Source organism: Moschus berezovskii, chromosome 8, assembly GCF_049115385.1.
Source record: "Moschus berezovskii isolate FMDL1 chromosome 8, NW_MosBer_1.0, whole genome shotgun sequence".
In the NCBI taxonomy this organism is placed as follows: Eukaryota; Metazoa; Chordata; class Mammalia; order Artiodactyla; family Moschidae; genus Moschus; species Moschus berezovskii.
The window spans coordinates 105,272,211-105,292,937 of record NC_142467.1 but is presented as its reverse complement, the minus strand read 5'-3'; the positions used below and the strand labels follow the sequence as shown (position 1 = coordinate 105,292,937).

Here is a 20,727-nt window from a genome sequence, read left to right as displayed (position 1 = left end):
TGAGGGGAGGCCCCGTGCCAGCGGCCACTATTTCCCACCACGCTGTGTGACCCTCCCGGCCTCTCCTACTCGTGAAGCCCTTCTCTCTGTCCCCTGAGCTGAGGAGGCAGTGTCAGGGCAGACCCTGAAGGCAGACACCTGCGGGCCCCGCCCTCTAGGTCTCCGGCCACAGCAGGCTCCTCCCTCTTGGATGGGCCAGGTGATGCTGTGCCTACAATCCTTTTGGGGGCTCCTTCACGCACTGACCCCTCTGAGGTGCCCCTAGGATGCCCAGGGCAGACCTGGTGGCTGAAGGCTGTGTGCTTGGCTGGCCTGGGCAGGGATTCTATCAGTGTCTGCTCATCTACTGGGCTCTGTATGCTTTTCTCGCAGCAGGGCAGACTCACTTTCTGGAAATCTATTTCTTCATGTGGGGCCAGGTGAGGCTACTTTATGCTCTAGGTGAGCCTAGGGCTTGCTGAAGATGGAGCTGCCTGGGTCCTGCTCCCAGGGCTGCTCTGAGGTCTGATGCAAAGTAACAATTACACTTAAGCAGTTACAATCCCAGCTCTAACACTGCCTGGGCAGTTCCTCCTTGACAGGGCGGGGCTGTGACTTGGGCGACTTTTAACTCCTGTGCAGACTGGAAGGTGTCTGAGAGTGCAACTGAAAATCACAGCACACAGAGAACAGCCTTTTGGACACAGTCAGGGACAGAAAGGGTGGGCTGAATGGAGACGGTATACAACAGGGAAACATACACCACCGTGTGTGAAATAGACAGCCGTGGGAATTTGCTGTGTGACGCAGGGAGCACAAACCAGTGCCTGTGACGACCTAGAGGGGTGGGGTCGGGAGGGCAGTGGGAGAGGGTTCGAGAGGGAGGGGACATATGCATACCTTTGGCTGATCCATAGGTATGCATATGTATGGCAGAAACCATCACAATATTGTAAATCAAGTATCCTTCAGTGAAAAATACAAACATTTTTATAAATAAATAAAAGTCACAGCAGGATGATGGGTAAACCCGGGGGCTGTCTTGAGGGAGCCGGGCTGCTGCAGCACGTCTCCGTGGCCCCATTTTAGAGATGAGGACACTGAGGCATGGGGCAGGTGGCAGAGGTTCTGCGGCTGCAGCCCGGCCCGCCAGCCCATAGTGCCATTCTGTGAGGATGCCACATCCACACCGGCACGCAAAACAAACTCAGAGACTTAGGGCTATTCGGGCCACTCCTTGGAGGCCATGACTTCCTGATTTCTGCGGAGAAGCAGAAATTGAGTCTTTAACTCAAATAACTGGAAGTGCTGTGGGCAGGCATGGAAGACCTTCACCTCTGAGGGAAGTGGAGAACTGAGGCACCAAGTGGATGATGACTCAGAAAAAGGCACAAAACAGCGCGGAAGGCCCGGCCACCTCCCATCACTCACCATGCTCTGGCCTCACTGGCCTCTCGCTGGCCTTGCCTCAGCAGGCAGCGTGTGACCTGACCCCCATCTGCCTGTCTGTCCACCTCTGTCCACACCCTGGTGAGGGGTCGGGTCGGGCTGCTCACTGTGGGGTCCAACACGAGGACAGTGCCTGGGGCAGCATGCACTCATGAGTCCATGCAGACATGGCCCCTCGCCCCTGAGCTCTGGGCAGCTGGCACGCCCATCGCCAGCTCTGTGGGTTCTCAGTGCTCCCCCTGGCTGTCCTTAGTTCTCCTTCTCCAGGAGGCTAACCCCCTGGGGAGGGGGCACGGCGCAGCCCTCTAGAGCTGAACGATGGCAAAGGAGGCTTGGGAAGTGGAGACAAAAGCCACGCAGCCTCTAAGGCCAATGCTGGCCATGACAGGAGGCCCAAAGTCGGCGCCATCCCAGGGCAGGTGTGGAGGAGATGAGTGTCAGCAATACGGCTGCTAATTATACCCGTGGAACCAGATTTTCAGATTCTGGAGGCCAGTGTTGATTTTGGAGGCTGCCAGCTCTGCAGTCAGACTCAGGAAGCTGTGCTCCAACATGCCTGGGATGTCCACACCTGCCTGTGCCGCCCCTTGTACGAGAGGACAGGGCTCCCTGGACACTGCCATGTGTGCGGACATAGGGAGTGGGGCAGCCCTGAACTCCCACTGGGCAGCTGCTTATAAACTACCCCCTGGGATTTGCTTCTCCATCTCAGGACACCCGAGAACATGTTCTGGGCTCAGTAAACGATCCAGATGAAGGTCATCAGGTAGGAGGGGAGCGCAGTGAGCCACTGTCGCCTCACGGCTTAGAAAATAAGATGGCAGATACATTTACATTCAGTCCACTGGAAGACTTTTTGGAAAGTGCTCTCACTCAGGAATTCCATGCCTGGGCACTCAGCCCTCCAGAGATCCTGTCCAGGTAAGGGAGATGCCCAAACACACATAAGGATGAGTAATCATGCTCATTTCTGCACTGGCTGGAACAGCCAAAAATGGGCAAACCTAAGTAGCCCATGTGATGGGTTTGGCCCAGTCCGCCCTGGTTTGCCCAAGTACTGGGAGTGAGGTCTTCTGTGTGGAGACAGGCAGGCTGCAGGTGAGATGGAACTGGCTCGCATCACCGACCACAGCTACAAAATCTGGGCAGGGGGTTTCCCTGATGGCTCAGTGGTAAAGAATCCACCTGCCAATGCAGGAGACGCAGGTTTGATCCTTGATTTAGGGAGATCCCACATCATACGCCACAACTGCTGAGCCAGTGCTCTAGAGCCTGGGAACTGCAACTGTTGAAGCCCATGCACCCTAAAGCCTGTGCCCCATGACAAGAGAAGCCACTGCAGTGAGACGCCTGTGCGCTGCAACTAGAGAACAGCCCAAGCATTAACAAAGACACAGCACATTAATCAACTAAGATAAAAAAATCAGCAACAACAAAAAACCTGGGCAGAATGCATGGACAACTGTTGAGAGAGCAAAAAGGTGGATCCAAAAGAGCTGGCCGAATGAGCACTGTCTCCCACCCACCGTGATGTGAAGGTGCGGCAAAAACCTGGAAGTGCAAGTGAGCGATGGGGTGTAGCCAGAGCTTGCGGAAGCCTCTAGTTCTGACTCCAGGGCCAGAAGGGGAACTCCTGCCGCTCAGAGGGAGTATGGAAATCCCCCATTTCTCCCCCTTTTCAGTTTTCTCACGGCTGTCTGGGGCCCAGGCAACTGAGCTGCTTTTCCAGGGGTGGGGGGGTGGCAAACCTAGGATTCCAGCCCAAGTGCAGACCAGCACAAGAGTGGGGATCTAGAGCCCTAAATTTTTGGCTACAGAATCAAAAAAGGAAGCCCCAGGCAGCCAGAGAGCACAGGTATACAGCAGACAGTGAAAGGTTCAGGAAAGCAACCTCAGGAAGTTGTTTATGTCTCCAGACATCTCTAGAACCAAGTGTGCACAGACAAGATCCTATGGCCAAAGGCCTGGAGAACCAAACTGTTCCCAGTCCTGGATGGACCGCTGGGCACTGCATATTTGGAACAGATGAAAATAGCAAAGGGCACAAAGAATTTGAAAACTGAACTGATACTCATGGCTCATAGACTGGGGGTTGAAACTTGTGGCCTGAACCTAACCAGGTCAATTGTCAGCTAAAACAAACCAAAAAAATACACATTTTCTATATAATTTAAGGAAGACCTAGAATCCTATAACCTAAAATTACTTAGCATACAAAAAACCATGAAAATTTCAGCTCACATGAAAATACAATCAACAGACACCAATACTGACATGGATGTTGGGATTCTATGAAGAAGACTTTAAACCGCTATGGGAAAAATCGCAAATAATCTTACAACAAATGTTAAACTAAAAAGGCTCAGGAAAGAAAGAAGACTATAAGGAGAAGGATCAAATGGAAACCTTAGATCTGAAAAACACAGTAACAAACTAAAAACTCACTGGATGACCTCAAGAGCAGAATGGAAATAACGGAGTAGGAAAAGGGTCAGTGAACTTGAAAGCTGATCAACAGGAAGTATCCAATCTAAACAACAGAGAGAAAGATGGAGCAGAATGAACAGAGGCTCAGAGACCCTGGGGACAACCATAAAAGGTCTAACATTTATGTTACTGAGGTCCAGAAGGAAACAAGAGTGAAACAGTAAAAATATATCTGAAGAAATGATGAGTAAAAGCATCCCAAGTTTGGTGAAATACATAAGTCTATAGATCCAAGAAGCTGAACAAAACCCAAACAGCAGGAACTCAAAAATATCCATACTTAGACACATCATAAACTGTCTGCTGAAAACTAAAGACAAAGAGAAAATCTGGCGGTCTGAGAAAAACTACATATTATTATTACCTACAGGGGAATACTGATGTGAGTGACTGTGGATTTTCATCAGAAATCACTGAGCCCAGAAGGAAGTGGTGCAACGTTTTTAAGGTACTAAAGCAGAACTGTCAACCCAGAATTTGATATCCAGTGACAGTATCCTTCTGGAAACAAGGTGAAATAAAGACATTTTCAGATGAAGGAAAACCAAGGGAATTTGTAGCCTGTTGCCCTGTTCTGAAAGAACTGCTAAAAGAAGCATTTTAGACAGAAGGAAAACTGTACCAGAAGGAAGCCTGGAAAACTGGGAGTGAGAGGAGAGCAACAGAAACGGCAAGTACCTGGGGATGCGGTAAAGAGTCTTCTTTCCCTCCTCAGCTCCTTAAGTACGCTTGGCAATTGAAAGCAAAAATGTTTAACACTGACAAATACGGTTTTCAGTATAGAGAGATAATTATATCGGACAACTCTACAATGGGGTAGTAAAGTTTCCAAATTTCAAATGAAGCTGTAAAATATTAACTCTAACTAAGTGATAAGAAAGTATGTATTTTATAGCAACCACTAAAAAAACTATACAAAGAAAAAATGATAGAGTGAAGAAACAAAATGGAACACGACAAGTCTCGAGGAAAGTGTGAAAATATTTTCAACAAAAATGAAAACCCAACACTATCAGTGTAGAATACAGCTAAAGCAGTGCTTAGAGAGAAATTTACAGCATTAAATGTTTGTATTAGAAAGAAGAAAGGCTTCAAATTAGTTATCTTCAGTTACCACTTTAAAAAACTAGCAAAAAAAGAGCAAAGAGAGCCAAAATCACAAGGAAGACAAAAGCAGAAATCAACGTAATTGAAAACAGAAAAACAATAGGGGAATCAATGAAATCAAAGCCGACTCTTTGAGTAGATCAATGAAACCGATAAACCTCTCATAAGGCGAACAAAGAGAAAATAGACAACATAAATTACCAATATCAGAAATGAAAGAGCAGATATCAGAACAGACCTCGCACATATTAAAAAGCTAATAAGGGGATACTATAAACAACACTATGCATATAAACTCCATGACTTAGATGAAATAGACCATTAAAAACTGCAAACTACCAAAACTCACTCAAGATGAAATAGAAAACCTATCAATCCTATAGCTGTTACATATTGAAATCTGTAGTGAAAAATATTCTGAAAAAGAAATCTCCAGGCTCAGACAGTTTTACAGGTGAATTCTACCAAATAAAATTAAAAATAGAAATACTTTGGTGTAAATTTAACATGAAAATTTGTAGGGCTTCCCTGGTGGCTCAGAGGTTAAAGCGTCTGCCTCCAATGCGGGAGACCTGGGTTCGATCCCTGGGTCGGGAAGATCCCCTGGAGAAGGAAACGGTAACCCACTCCAGTATTCTTGCCTGGAGAATCCCATGGACGGAGAAGCCTGGTAGGCTACAGTCCATGGGGTCGCAAAGAGTCGGACACGACTGAGCGACGGAACGGAACGGAAAAACTATAAAATGTTCATGAAAGAAATAAATTATTATCTAAATATATATAGAGAGACATATATTTCTCATGGATTGTGAGACTTAATATACTAAAGATATCAAATCTCTCCAAATTGATTTAACAGAGTTATTTAACTCAATACTAATCAAAATCCCAAGACAAGTGGATTTTAAAATTCTGTAAAGGGAACTAAAGAGCTAAACAATTTTGGAAAAGAAGGCTGTTAGAAGGATCACATAACCTGCTTTTCAGACGCACTACAAAGGTACTGTTATCAAGACTGTGTGGCACTGAAGAAACAGATACACAGACCAACAGAAAAGAACAGAAACCAGAAGCAGACTTGCACAGTAGAGCAAACTGATTCTTGACAGAAATGCAAAAGCAATTCAATGGAGAAAGGATACTCTTTTTGAAAAAAATGTTAGAACAAGGAAAAAATTTGTTCAACGTGCAAAAAATGGATATAAGCCTCATACCTTACATAAAATTTAACTAAAAATTGATCATAGATCTAAATATAAAACTATAATCTTTTAGAAGAAAACTTAGGAGAAAAATCTATGCGACCTTGGGTTTGGCAATGAGTTCTCAGACAAGGCACCAAAAGCACAATCAGTTTAAAATTTTGATATTTGGGTTTTTTCCCCAAATTTTTTTTCCTGTGGACCATTTTTAAATCCTTTATTGAATTTGTAATAATACTGCTTTCTGTTTTGTTTTCGTTTTTTGGCTGAAAAGTTTGTGAGATCTTAGATCCCCAACTCAGTATGAAACCTGTACCCCCTTCATTGGAAGGTGAAGTGTTAACCAACTGGACTGCCAGGGAAGTCCCTAAATACTTGATACGTGAACTTTCTCAAAAACTTCTGCTCTGTGAAAGACAATGCCACAGAATTAAAAGTGACAGACTAGGAGAAAATATTTCCAAATCACACATCACATTGGATAAACAAAAAAAAGACTTTATCCAATACAAAGAATTTTCAAAACTCAACAATCAGAAAACAAACTCAACTTAAAAATGATCAGAGACAGGAAAAGACAAGCCTCCAAAGATATATGGATGACAAATAGGCATACAGAAAGATGCTCAACATCATTAGCCATTAGGGAAATGTACATTAAAGCCATAATGAGATACCTAGTAGGATGACAAAAATAAAAACGTTGATCAAGGATATGGAGCAACTGGAATTCTCATCCACTGCTGGTGAAAATGCAAAAATGTTACTGGAAAACAGTTTGACAGTTTCTTATAAAGTCAAACATACACTTACCATATGACCCAGCAATCTCACTCCTGGGTATTTGCCCTAGAGAGATGGAAACTTCTGTCCACACATAAATCTATACATAAAATGCTCATAGCAACTCTTTTCACAATTGCCAGACACTGGAAACAACCCAGATGTCCTTTGATGGGTGAATGGATAAACCAACTGTGATTCAGAGTATAAAATAAAAGAACCTAACAAGACATAAACTTTTGATGAATCTCAAGGCCACATATTGAAAAAAATCAGATTCAAACTGACACACACTGTATGATTCCACTCACACAACAATCTCAAGAAGACAAAACTCCTGTGATGGAGACCACAGCAGCAGTTGCCAGGGGTTGGGAACAGGCAGGCGGGTGTGACTAGTGAGAGGCAGCGTGAGTGAGGTTTTTGAGGCGATGGAGCTGTTCTACTGCCCGGTTATGATCATGGGCACACAAATCTGTACACATACTAGAATTCACAGAAAATATGGTCCGTTGCCAACTAACAATAACTTAATAAATAAGACTAAAGAAACAAACATGCACAGAACAATACAAACCAAAACCCAAGCAACTCCAAAAGCCAGCTGTAGGAGAACTACACCTTACGCTCTCAGCTTTACACAAAATAGCATCTGTGCACCAACAGCGTGGGGGGCTGAAATATGACAATGGACCTTTCTGTGATGTGGCCTTTCTGGTTACAGAGCCCTTCGCTCGCTTGCCCCCTTTCTAATCATTGTTTTACTTTTGCCTGGAGGCATGCAGGATCCTAGTTCCCCAACCAAGGTCGAACCCAGGCCCCCCGAAGTGGCAGCACAGGGTCAGCCACTGGCCCACCGGGAAGTCCTGAAGCCCTTGCCTTTCTCACCCTACACATTTTTATTTTAATGATATGCATACATTCATTCTAAATAAGAACAAAAACTAAAGAAGGTAAAACAAGTTCGTGTTCCAATGAGTAGCCCTAACCAAATCCCGCTGAACTGCTATCACACAGAAACTGTTTCTCAGGGCCTTGCTAGTTTTAAAAGTCAAGTTGCTTTTATTTCCAATCATGAAGAAGACAACATTTTTTTAAAAAGAAAAGGAAGCCTACCAGGAGATTGACGGACTCGATGACATCCAAGAACACCTCATTCTTCCGGTACTTAATACCCTCAGAGCGCCAGGACACTGCATTGGTGACAGTGGCTGGGGGCCGTGGGGCCCCGGTTTCCAGTTTGTGGCCTTCCTGAGTGATGTACCTGTGGGGCCGGGCTCAGAGTTAGATGGCTCAGGCCACCTAACTGAAACCCAAAGCAGTCAAAATTGACATATTGAAAACGGCCCCTCCCTGTAGCAGGTGCCAGGAGAGGCAGGTTCTGGTTTCACCTGGGGCCATTTAACACAACAATATCACGATTTCCAAAACCCCAATAAACTCTTCATTGCAATGAGTACAGCGTTCTCAGTCTCAGGGCAGCAAGGAGACAGTGCTGGTGAGGAAAACAAGCAGTGGGCATGAAATGCTTCCCCGCTGGGCATGCAGAGACCGACCTCCCTGCGAGAGTAACCTGGTTTAGTTAGGAAGTCATGATTCCACTTGCTGTTTAGTCAGGAAGTCATGCGCCACCTGACTCTGTGGACTGTAGCCCACCGGGCTCCTCCGTACATGGGACTTCCCAGGCAAGAACACTGGAGTGGGTTGCCATGCCCTCTTCCAGGGGATCTTCCCAACTCAGGGATCAAACCCACATCTCCTGCATTGGCAGGTGGATTATTTACCACTGAGACACCTGCGAAGCCCATTTGCTTCCACTTGGGGAATGACAGATGTGGGGTGTGCTGAAGTCACACGGCTTCTCTGAGTGTCCCCTCAGAGAAGGGACACTGTAAAATGGGAAGACAGCACCTCTGACTAACTGAAATGGAAAAAAGGGCTCAGAAGAGGCCTGCTTCCCAAGAAGAGCTTAATCAACAGTGACCATTATTTGGCGTGGAGGATTCCAAAAGAGGGAGATTTTTCATCACAATCTCATTTACGACAGTAAAAACAAAGGCAGTGGGACTTCACTGGTGGTCTAGTGGTTGAGAGTCTGCCTTCCAATGTAGGGGACGCAGGTTCGATCCCTGGTCAGGGAACTAAGATTCCACAGGCCACGGGGCAACTAAGCCCATGCGCCTTTACTAGAGAGCCCTCGGGTCGCAAACTACAGAGCCCACTGACTCTGGAGCCCGCATGCCACTAGAGTGAAGCCTGAATGCTGCCAGGAAGACCTCGTGTGTCTTAACTGAAACCCAAAGCAGTCAAAACTAAACAAACATGTTAAACAAGAAAAATGAACAGCGGCAGGTGACTCCCTATAAACAAGGCATTGAGCGCACTTCTGTGGATGGAAATGAATACCTAGCAACAGGAAAAGTGCTCCTGCCATGCAGTGACGCTGAGTGGAAAAGGACCCACAGCTGCTCCAGGAACTTAGAGAACTTCTGGTGGGCTGGAGACAGGCGGGACCAGCAACGTGAATACACATTTGCTGCCTGCACCTCCAAACCTGCCCACGAATTCAACACAGCAACGTCGCCCTGACCTGACCCCCACTCGCCCCTGTCCCCAGGTCCCATCCCACCCACTCACTCCTGTAGGATCTTGCTGTCTGTGGTCTGGGGGTAGCCGAAGTCCATGAGCTCGTCCAGCAGCTCATAGATGATGACGAAGTTGTCTCGAATGCTCTCTTCCTCCAGCTCCTTGAAGTATTCTGAAAATACCTGCAGTGATGTCGTGGGAGGCAGATCAGTGAGAGGAGAGATGAGCAGGGGATGAATGCCTGCACAAATTCATTTGCACTTCATGCCCCGAGGCCCCTGCCAACAGCCCTTCTGTCCACAAGCTGTGTTTGCCCGGTTCCCAGGGGTGCTCAGACGAGGTCTTGGGCTCAGGGAACGTGGGCAGGAGGACAGCAGCGGCTGCCTGTGACGCGGGAGCCAGACTGGGGGTGTGCAGGGGTCCTCTGAGACCTGCTCAGAAGCCCGAGTTCCCACCCCTGCAGGCCCACACTCTTCCTCTCCCTGACAGACACCTCCAGGCCTGGGGCCCCTTCCCAGCTTCTCTTTCACCCTGACCCTTTGCCTCTGAGTCAGAGTGATTCCGATGGGGGACAAGGGCCCCTGTGGACAGGACGAGTAGCTCTTTAGGCCTCTCCTGACCTCCCTGAACCCCAGTCTGTACAGCTGTGCCTGCAGGTAAGCCTGCCCCATTTCAACAGAAAATTCAGAGGATGAAAGCAGGGGCACCAGGGGAGCCAAGGGGAAGAGGAACTCGACAGAAGGTCTTTCAGGAGCACAAAGACGGAAGCAGGAAGGCAGTGCCAGTCACTGCAGGGAGGAGAAACTTCCTCCTTCCCGCTTCCCCATCTCTCCACCCCAGGACTGCAACTGCTGGGCCGCTCTTAGGAAACCACAGACAGCACCGACTGGCCCGCGACAGCTTGGGGACGCCAGCGGCCCCTCAGCCTGCACGTGGGGCCTCTCCTGCCCCGTGGCCTCACCACCCTGCCCCCTACTGTGGAGCGGGGGAGACTGCTGAGCGAGCTGCACGCAGCACCATCTGGAGTATGAAAGCTTTCCTGGGCACACCCCAAGCCTCCTGGGTTGGACTGTCCACTCTCTTCAACCCCATGAAGCCCCTACTTCAGCCAGGCCCCTCCATCCACCTCCTCCCTGCTGCCTTTAGCTTCTTTTCCCACTCAGCTGCCAGAGAGGATCTTAATCAGGTCTTGTCAGTCTCCAGCTTAAAGCCGTCCACCATCTCTCATCAGACTTGCAACGTAATCTAAGCGCCTCACTAGGCCCTGTGCTGCAAGCCCCACCCTGAAGTCCAAGCCAGCCACCCTGCCAACAGCTCCACGCTGTGTCCCGGAGACACTGGGCACCACAGGCACTCCTGCCCCAGGGCCTCTGCACATGCCTGGCATGTGTCACCCCTCTCTAAGGTGGGGCCCCAGGCCACTGGGCCTTCAGAGCCCCCCCAAGGAGATTCTGAGCAGAACTTGGCTCCACCCTCCTCCTGGTTAACCTGCCTCCCTAATCCCTGACTCAGCGGGTCACTCTCCAGCCTTCCATAGCCAGCTGGGGGCACATCTCTCCCTCCTGGAAGCAGGGCACACCCCTGGCCTGAGCCTTACCTCCTGTTCATTACCCTCTCCTCACCAGGCAGAGGGGCAAATAAAGGCTGTGGCATCCCACTCACGGATCAGGTAGAACTCCTTCAGTCTTCTTCCTGGGGTTCCAGCTCCCCCAGGGACACTGCGGCCCTCGGGTGGCCAAGATGGGGAGGCACACTGAAGGCCAGCGCGATGGATACCTTTCATGGCTCCTGTGGCCCAACTCACCTGCACCACCTTATAGAGGAAGGAGAACACCAGTGACACACACGCGTTCTTCTTGGAGGTGGCAACCACTGCATGGCGGCCACAGTTAAGGAGCGTTCAGAGGTAGGGCTGCCACCTCCCAGACTCCTGTGCCCTGCATGTTTTGGAGCTGTCCCCAGTCACTGACTCGGCCCTCAGGGTTCCGGAGCTCCTGGTCTGAGCCAGGTCTGGGCACCGTGGTCACAGATAGGGGTGGTCCCGGCTCCCAGGGAGTGCTCAGCTGACAGAGGGGCAGCAAGGGCACAGGAAACCCACCCCAGCTGCCGGGTAAGGGGCACTGCCCAGGGGAGGTGACACCTGAGCAGAAGGCTGAAGCCCAAGGTGTGGTAAAGGGCACTTCAGTAAGGTGAGCAGCCCCGGGAGAGCAGCGCGACTCATCCTGGAGTGGAAACCAGGAGCACAATCTGCCTTCCTCCAAAGCCCATCATCTACAGGACCCTCCTGAGGTTCAGGGCTCCCTGGCCAAGGCCAATTCTGGCTCGAGCCTGTGTCTTTCCCCCTGAAACAAACCTTTTGAATGAAGCCTCCATTTTCTCACCCATGGGTTTCCACGTGGCTCAGTGGTAAAGAACCCACCTGCCAAGGAGGAGCTGTGGGTTCGATCCCTGGGTCAGGTAGATCCCCTGGAGCAGGAAATAGCAACCCACTCCAGTATTCTTGCCTGGGAAATCTCATGGACAGAGAAGCCTGGCAGGCAACAGTCCATGGGGTCGCAAAGAGCCAAACATGGCTTAGCAACTGAACAACAATTAACAACATAATAGGGGCCTGGGAGTGGATTCACCAAGGTGATGTGTGTAAACTGGCACACACTCCGGACATGGGGACGTGTCCCCAGCTCCTGGGGTCAGTGTGTACTGGGAACTTTCTGTTCCTCTTTCCCTAAGGGCTTGATCACCTGGGAGAACAGTTCCTCTGCACTGCACCCTGGCCACCCCAGTGCCAAGCTGTGGGCTCCAGGAGGGAGAAAGGGGCCGTCTCCACCCCACTTCCAGCCTTATTCCAGCCCAGCACAGGGCCCCAGGAAATGGACACTGGGCCAATCAGGGGAGTGCTGGCTTCCCTAGTCCAAGCAACACGGGTTCCAGGTGCTTTCTAAGGAGGTGAGCAGGTGCCCACTCAGGCAGGGTGTGCTGAGCACTGGGGATGAGCCCTCGTTGTCTCCTCGCCGGCTGCCCACACATGAAACACCAGGGCCCCGCCAGAAGCTGGTCTGACTGCTCCTGCTAAGGTGGCACCGCTACCCCCTACCCCCCAGCCCCGGGCAACCATGCCCAGAGCCAGGGCAGCTTCTCAGACAATCTCTTCCTGGCTCACGGGCTGCCTGCCACACTCTGCAGAGCTGCCCCCTCTAGAGAGAGGTGAAGAAACAGAGGTGCACTGCAGGGAGCCAGGCCTCAGGGCAGTGGATAAGCGTCCTGGGCCAAAGCCTTCCACCCCGCAACGTGCACACACATCATGAGGGATGGCCCCGCTCTAATGTAGCTTCTGACCTGGCAAGGCTGTATGGAGCCAGGATTCTGCATTCCCAGAAGGCTCCCAGGGGATGGTCTGGCCCGCGGACCACACCTTCACTAGCAAGGTCCCGTCAGTCTCCAAGAACGTGGAAAAGGAGACAGAGCCCATGTTGGCTGGGCGTGATGCACATCCACAGCTCAGCTGACGCGAACAGTGCTACAAGGAGGGGTCACTGCTCTCACTGGACCAGGGGGAGGTGAGGACCTACCTCCAGTCACATGGCGACCGGAGCATGGGGCTGTGGGCTGCAAAGCCAGGCTCTTCCTGCACAAGTGGGGATACCAGAACGCACCTGGAGGGTTGACCAAAGCCACGGGAGGACCGGTCAGCCCTCCTGGATGGGAACTGGCTGAGCCAGGCCTCCCCATGGGCCTGAGCGCAGGGGATCTGAGATCTGGGCAGGGTGGGGAGGAATGTCTCCCCTTCTCTGTATCCCGCCGCCCCTCACAGGCCAGGCTACTGCCCCCCCCATCTGCCTGCCAACCCCCACCTCCCCATGTCCACTTCTGATCCCTGAAGCCTGGTCTCCACTCAGCAGCCAGGGAAAATGCAGAAAATGCGAATCAGACCGTGTCAGCCCTCTGCCTGAAACCCTCCAAAGGCTTCCCAACACACTTCTTTCAGGTGGTTCCCTACAGAGCCCTGCAGCGCACACCCTGCTGACCACTGGGCCCTGCTCCTACCATGCACCCGCCTCGAGGGCCCCAGTCACCCCACCGCAGCTGCCGAAGGAGACTTCACCCAGGCCCAGCATGCCTCGTGCCAGCAGACACCTGGCCTTCCTGCAGGTCTCCACGGGGATGTCCCTCCCCAAGGCAGCCGTCCTGGCTCCCTGGACCTCCGTCACCCTTGTCATCCTGGGCAGTGGGGAGCCCCAGAAGACAGAGCTGCGCCCGCTGGCTGCGCGCTGGCCGGGGCCCGCCCTGGGGACGGCAGCTCTCAGTTGCACGTGCTTGTGTGGACACAGCCCCCACAGGGGCCACCTCCCCACCCCCGACAAAGGGATACGGTACAGGTTGTTGTGCTTGATCCACATGAAGCGGACGCCGCCGTGGGCCAGGATGGGCGACAGCATGCCCTCCTCCTCCTTCTCCATCAGGATAGGCATGAAGTGCTCCACCTCTGACATGTCCACGTCGCCGCGGTAGTTCCGGCAGATGAGCACCTGGGGGCGGCGGGAGAGGGAGGCGCCTTCACCGAGAGTCCCGCCAGTGGGGCGCCCGGGGCAGGGCAGAGGCCAGCAGCCTGCTGCCCTCCCAGGAACCCGCCACGCCTGTCCATCAAAGGGCCTCGCGATCTCCACGCCCCAGGGAACTCCTCATGGAAAGCACTCCCCCACGTGAACATCTACTGGGGCCAGAGCCTTCGTAGGGGGGCAGTGGGAGGGGGCTGTGGGGCAAGAGTCCAGGACTGAATCACGTGGCAGACGCCAGGTTAAACAACGTCCTGCAGGCTCTCAGTGCAGACCTTCTCCACGGCTGTGTTCATGCACCCTGCTCTTCTGGCTCTGTCGGGAGAGGGACACTGCTGAGTGTGCACACCTACTAGATCCCGCCTGCGGCCTGAAAAGAAACCCTTCTCATCCCTCTCCCATGGGTCCAGATGTGCAGCATCACTGCACTTTGGTAAAGTCTGACAGGCTCTCAGAAAGCCAAAATCAGCTTATAACCCAGCCACTCCTCTCTTAGGTGTTTATTTATCCAAGAGAAAGGAAACCAGACACCCACATGAAGACACATGTGCGGATGCTCACAGCACATTATTTTAAGTAGACTCAGCTCGGCGAGAATGCCAACATCCTTCAACAGGTGAGTGGAGACAAGAATTGTGTCCATCCACACTTCAGAAAACTGCTCAGCTATGAAAAGGAATGACTCCTGACACCGGTGACAGCAGGAGGCAATTTCAGGATCACTGAGCCAAGGGAAAGAAACCAGACAATGGAGACCAGAACGATGTGATTCCACTTAAACACACACATCCTGGGAAATGGTAACAGAAAATACATTAGTGGCTGCCTGGGGACAGGATGGACATGGCTGGGTGTGGGGAACCTTTAGGAAGTGACAGAGTGTGTGCCTATGGTTTTCTGGGTGTATACAATTACTGAACTCGTCAAATGGTATGTTTTCTGTAAGCACAGTCTGTTACACGTAACTCACTGAAGGAAAGAAAAGGAGGAGTGAAGCGACGACATGGTGAGCAAGGCTCTATCTGGAGATGCCGCCCAGAGCAGCTGCTGCTCCCGTGCATCCCCGAGGACAGCCAGCTGCAGGACGCAGGACTGTGCAAAGAATGACACCACTGCGCCGACCAGCCTGGGAGCTGCATGCTTGCTAAGTTGTGTCCGACTCTTTTGTGACCCCCACGGACTGTAGTCCGCCAGTTTCCTCTGTCCATGGGAAAATACTGGAGTGCTTTGCCATTTCCTTTTCACAGAATCTTAGTTCCATAAAATACATTGTCTTAACTGCTGCGAGCCAGAGAGAGTGGTCAAGTGAGTGACTGAGAAAGAAGCTTCCTTTCCTAGTTTCTCCTTTGTGGCCTATGGGCAAGGGACCCTGTGCACTCATTGCTGTTCAGAAGGCCTCTTAAGAGACCCAGCACCCAGTGGGTGAGCTTGCAGGTGCCTGGCCTAGGGACTACGACATACCCTCTCATATATTCTTTGCCAGGAGTATATGCGGCCTCATATAAATCCCCCCTACTATGAAGTGGACTGATATTTTTAAAGCGATGAACAGTGATGTCCGGAGAGGTGGCACCACCTGCCTGAGGTCACACAGTGAACAAAGGTGAGCCCGGGTTCTAACCCCACTTCTCACTCCCTGCAGGGCCACTTCTACTTGATAAACATTGCTCTCCTAGGCTTCCCAAGCCCACCTTCTACTCCAGGTTATCCAACTTTGGGGGATGCAATTGGCATGGAGCCCCTGAGGCCCCAGTATATTCCAAGGAAAGAGCAGGAAGCAATATATTTTGCTCGCCTTCATCACACGGGCTGCAGAGGCCCACTCACTCATGCTCTATGCATACACTATGCTGGGCCTGGGGATACCAGGGTGACCAAGACAAACAGGGTCCCTGCACTGAGCTATTTGCTTGAAGGGAGATGAGAAACTCTGCAAGGGTGTGACCTTCAAGGTGAGGCCTTAGGATACAGGTGGGCTAGAGGCAGAGGGACCAGTGGAGCTAAAGCCATGGGGTGGGAGGCAGAGCCCATGGTGGGTATCTAGGAACACTGGTTAAGTAGAGTGAGGGCAGCCTCAGATCCTGGCCCATAGCAGCTGCTCAGTAAATGTCTCTGCAGTGAGCATGGCAGTGAGGCAAACAAGGGCAGGATAATGCCCAGGTCTCTATATGGGCACCTGTGTGGATGGCGGTGTCACTCCCTGAGATGGAGAGAGACAGCAGGGCTGGGGGGTGGTGCGGAGCTCATCTGGGGAAATGCCGAGTTTGTGACGGCTGTGAAACCTCCAGGGTGTCCTGAAGGCCCGCGGATCTCCAGATGAGTGCTCTGGCCTTTGGTACAAATTCAGGGGTCACTGGCACAGTGACAGAAATCAAAGCCTGCCCCTTGGGACTTCCTTGGCATTCCAGTGGTTAAGACACTGTGCTTCCACTGCAGGGGACACAGGTTCAATCCCTGCTCCTGAAACTAAGATCCTGGAGGTGGTGAGGCGTGGCCAAAAAATAAGAATGAATGCATGAGTCAAAGTCTACTCCAAGTAGAGCACCAGTATGTGAGGCATGCCAGGCCCAAGCAAGAGGAGCCAACATCCGAGGGGAGGGCAGGAGAGAAGGGGCAGCAGTGAGAGAAACGGGGGAAACAGAGACACAGCAGCCTCGAGGCCAGTGGAAGCCTGCTGAGGAGGGACAGAGTAGTGGTGTCAGAAGCTGCAGAGAAGTGAGAAAGATAAGGGCAGAGAAGTGTCCTGGAGGGCTTTCCATCAGCTGAATGTGGCCCCGCTGGTTTCCTTGGAGATCAGAGGTGCTGGTCGGCAAGGAGACGTGTGGTTGTGAATTTCCTCGATGTACCATTACCTTCCTTTTTTATTGAATGCAGTTTCTGCACAAGGCAGACTTTCAAAACATGAGGTCCAAGGAGAGTAGAATAATAAATGCGGGATGGTCAGGGAGGATGGGAGGCAAACCCACCCACGGCAGCCTCTTCCGAAAGACACGTAAAATCAGGCTTCTCCCAGGCTAGTCTCCTCTTGGCAGCTGTTCCTTCTTGGGATCCAAGTGGTCTCTTCCCACTCTTCCCTCTGGACCCCCTTCACCCACAGCCCTCTGGGTCCCATCCTCCAGGCTCTAGCATTACCCACGACTACCCAGCCTCAGTGGGCTGCCCCTCACCCCGTGAGCCTAATGTGACACTTCCTCATCCACCTGACGAGGTTACCTCGTCACCTGGTCACCTGCCCAGCGCTGGCATCTCCCTCCTCCAGGAAGCCTTTTGTAACCACTTCTTCTGCCAGCCCACACTGAGGTTGGGCAACTGCGTTACCTGAGGGCCTTGACCGTGCTGTGGTGGCTAACTGATCTTCTGGATCCATGCACCTGCTTGGATCTGTCGGCTCCCATGCACCTCCCCTACAACAAGACCTCAGGCCCATGGCGACTGTGGACCGTGCTGGACTTGTCTCACGTGTCTGCTCAGCAAGCTCACATGCTTCCCCGAGGTCAGGCAACTGAGCAGCTCAGCCCCCGACCCGCTGCATGCTAGGTGCTCATGAAATGTTTGCTGGAGGAATGAGTGATCTGAGGAGGCCTGTGAGACCTCTGGTGACATGGTGGGCAGGGAGGAAACAAGAACACATGCTACATGGGCTGTGGGGTTGGAGGGGGGTGGGAAGTTCAAGAGGGAATGTGTGTATACCAATGGCTAATTCATGTTGATATATGCCGAAACCAACACAACTTGTAAAGCAATTATCCTCCAATCAAAAATAAATAAATATTAAAAAATAAGAAAAAAAAAAAAACAATGCTACAAAAACTCAGGGAATACTGCACCCTCCAACCCCTGGGGTGTCCTGTGTCTTTCCTTGCCTCCAAGATCTCAACCTTCCGTTCTCAGAAGGGAGCCCAGCACAGGGCCTCACTAGTTGCTGACTTTGGGTAGCATCCAAGGAAGGCAACCCACTTAAGGGAGGTTTGGGAAAGTACTGGGGGTGGGGAGTGAGGCAGCAAGGGGCAGGCATTTCAACTCTTCACTCCCTACTACTTCTGGGCACACTCCTGCCCACTCCACCTGGGACTGGCACCCATGTTTCCCTCACTCACTGATGTGGGCTGGTTAAATGTTGTTGGTCATGTCCTATTATAGGAAGCCCTGGTGGCTCAGTGGTAAAGAATCTACCTGTTCATGCCTGAAAATGCAGAAGACGTGGGTTCAATCCCTGCGTTGGGAAGACCCCCTGGAGGAGGGCATGGCAACCCACTTCAGTATTCTTGCCTGGAGAATCCCATGGACAGGGGAGCCTGGTGGGTTACAGTCCATGGGGTCGCAAAAAGAGTCGGACATGACTTAGTGACTAAACGACAATAAACTGTCCTATTCGTGTTACTCCTCAATGCAAGAGACCAGATACTCACTTGCCTTCTATCCAGGACAGACTTGGGGGAAGGCAGCAGGCCACTTCTGAAAGGCTTCAAGATCCTCATATAAAAAGCTTTCCTAGAAACCCCCCAGGAAAGGCCCCCGGGAGCAGGTCCTAGGGTTCTATTGCTCCTTCATATTTCAGCCGGTTTGTCACTCCCCCTGGGCAATGCTTCCTTAGCCCCAGTGGAGGCTGACTCTGTTAGATCCTCACTGCTCCACCACAGCAATTTACATTTATTTGTGCTTTTTAAGATCAGTGTCCCTCCCACTCACCAGATCGTGGGCTCCAGAAGGACAAGGTTCAGGGACTGACTTTGGTTTCGTTCACCAAAGGCAGCCCAAGGCTTAGCTTGGCATTTAGTAAGTGCTCTTCAAAGGTCAGCTAAATGAACAAATGACTCTGGATTCAGCTCCTAGACCCGCCACTTTACTGTGACCGATGTGACCGTGGGCACTTTGTATCACCTGTCTGTGCCTCGGTCTCTCCCTCTGCGAAAATAGCACTCCCGCCAACCACCTCACCTAGCCCTTGTAACTCAGTGTCACAGTGAACGTTAAGAAATCGCTTCAGGGACTAATATGCAAAAATCGCTGGATAAACAGAACGGGCCGAGCTCCCAGAGGGCGGTACTGGCCCGAAGGTACACTGTCCCCGACTCGCTTCACCACCTCTGGTCAAGGGTCGCGCAGCCCCTTGGCGCCAGGATTGGCTTCCCAGCCGGCTGCGGCCCGCGGTCTCCACCGCCTCGGGTTTCCTCGGGCCTCCACAGAGCCCTAAAACCCCCAACCCACAGACGTGGGGATGAGAGTCGTGCAGTCGGTTATCTGGCAACTGCGGCAGCCCACCGCGTTACTTAGCAACAAGGCAGGGCTCGCGGACCTAAGACCCCTTCCTGGATACCCAGCAAAAGGGTGGCGGCCTCAGGTGAGGCCAAACGGCTTCCTTGCCTAAGACCAAGGTGGCTCCCGTTGGACGGTTACCTAGCAACAGGGTGGGTCCCCACGGGGCGAGGCCCCCGCCGGTTGCCTGGCAACGCGGAGGGTTGGGAGCCCTTGGTACCTTGCCCTTCAGGTCCAGCACGTAGACGGCACTGGCGGACATGGCGGCTGCGGAAAGCCTCGGCAGTGGCCGAGGGCGACGGCGACAGCGGGGACTGCCAGGCGGTGAGCCGGGCCGGGCGCACCCCGCGACAGTTTTCCTCCACTTCCGGTCGGGGGAGCCGCGCGCGGACCGTTATGTCCGGCCGAGGAGGAGCGGTCAAGAATGCGCCGGCGCAGGGTGCACTGTGCGCAGGCGCAGTTTGCCCGATGTGCCCTATTTCAGGCTCCTCCCTCAAGAATCCCGGAAGTAAGCGCAGAGGGGCGGGGCGGGGAGAGGCCTGGAGGCGGCGGGCGGGGCCCACTGAAGCAGGGCTCTGAAAGGTGCCAGGCCGGGCCAAGCCAGAGCAGCTGGAAACTCCCACTTTGCAGGCCAGGTTAGGTGAGAGATCCTGGTGGTGGAACCCACCACGAGCCATACGGAACTCACAGTCTGGTGGGGAAGTCTAGGAAACAAATATACAGTCACCAATTGTGACACTCTTCATCAGTTCAGTCGCTCGGTAGTGACCGACTCTCTGCGACCCCATGGACTGCAGCACACCAGGCTTCCCTGTCCATCACCAACTCCCGGAGCTTACTCAAACTCAGGTCCATTGAGCCGGTGATGCCATCCAGCCACCTCATCCTCTGTTGTCCCCGTCTCCTCCTACCCTCAATCTTTCCCAGCATCATGGTCTTTTCTAATGAGTCAGCTCTTCGCATCAGGTGGCCAAAGTATTGGACCTTCAGCTTCAGCATCAGTCCTTCCAATGAATATTCAGGACTGATTTCCTTTAGGATGGACTGGTTGGATCTTCTTGCAGGTCAAGGGACTCTCAAGAGTCTTCTCCAACACCACAGTTCAAAAGCATCAATTCTTCGGCGATCAGCTTTCTTTATGGTCCACCTCTGACATCCATACATGACTACTGGAAAAACCATAGGTTTGATTATTCGGACCTTTGTTTGCAAAGATATGTCTCTGGTTTTTAAAATGTTGTGTAGGTTTATAGGGAACAAAGGAGATCAGTCCTGGGTGTTCATTGGAAGGACTGATGCTAAAGCTGAAACTCCAATATTTTGGC

The 20,727-nt window shown here is 51.9% G+C and overlaps 1 protein-coding gene across 1 annotated transcript in view; it reads right to left on the bottom strand.

Annotated features, from left to right (window-relative positions):
- Positions 1-19,833, bottom strand: part of AP1M1 (adaptor related protein complex 1 subunit mu 1) — a 28,530-nt gene extending 8,697 nt beyond the window's left edge. The window contains exons 1-5 of the mRNA XM_055429956.2: positions 19,623-19,833; positions 13,963-14,119; positions 11,398-11,465; positions 9,645-9,775; positions 8,124-8,271 (exon numbers count right to left, since the gene is read on the bottom strand). Of these exons, the coding sequence (XP_055285931.1) occupies positions 8,124-8,271; positions 9,645-9,775; positions 11,398-11,465; positions 13,963-14,119; positions 19,623-19,664 (546 nt within the window). The 5' untranslated portion in view covers positions 19,665-19,833. The remainder of the gene's footprint in view (positions 1-8,123; positions 8,272-9,644; positions 9,776-11,397; positions 11,466-13,962; positions 14,120-19,622) is intronic.
- Between the last annotated feature and the right edge of the window lie 894 nt (positions 19,834-20,727).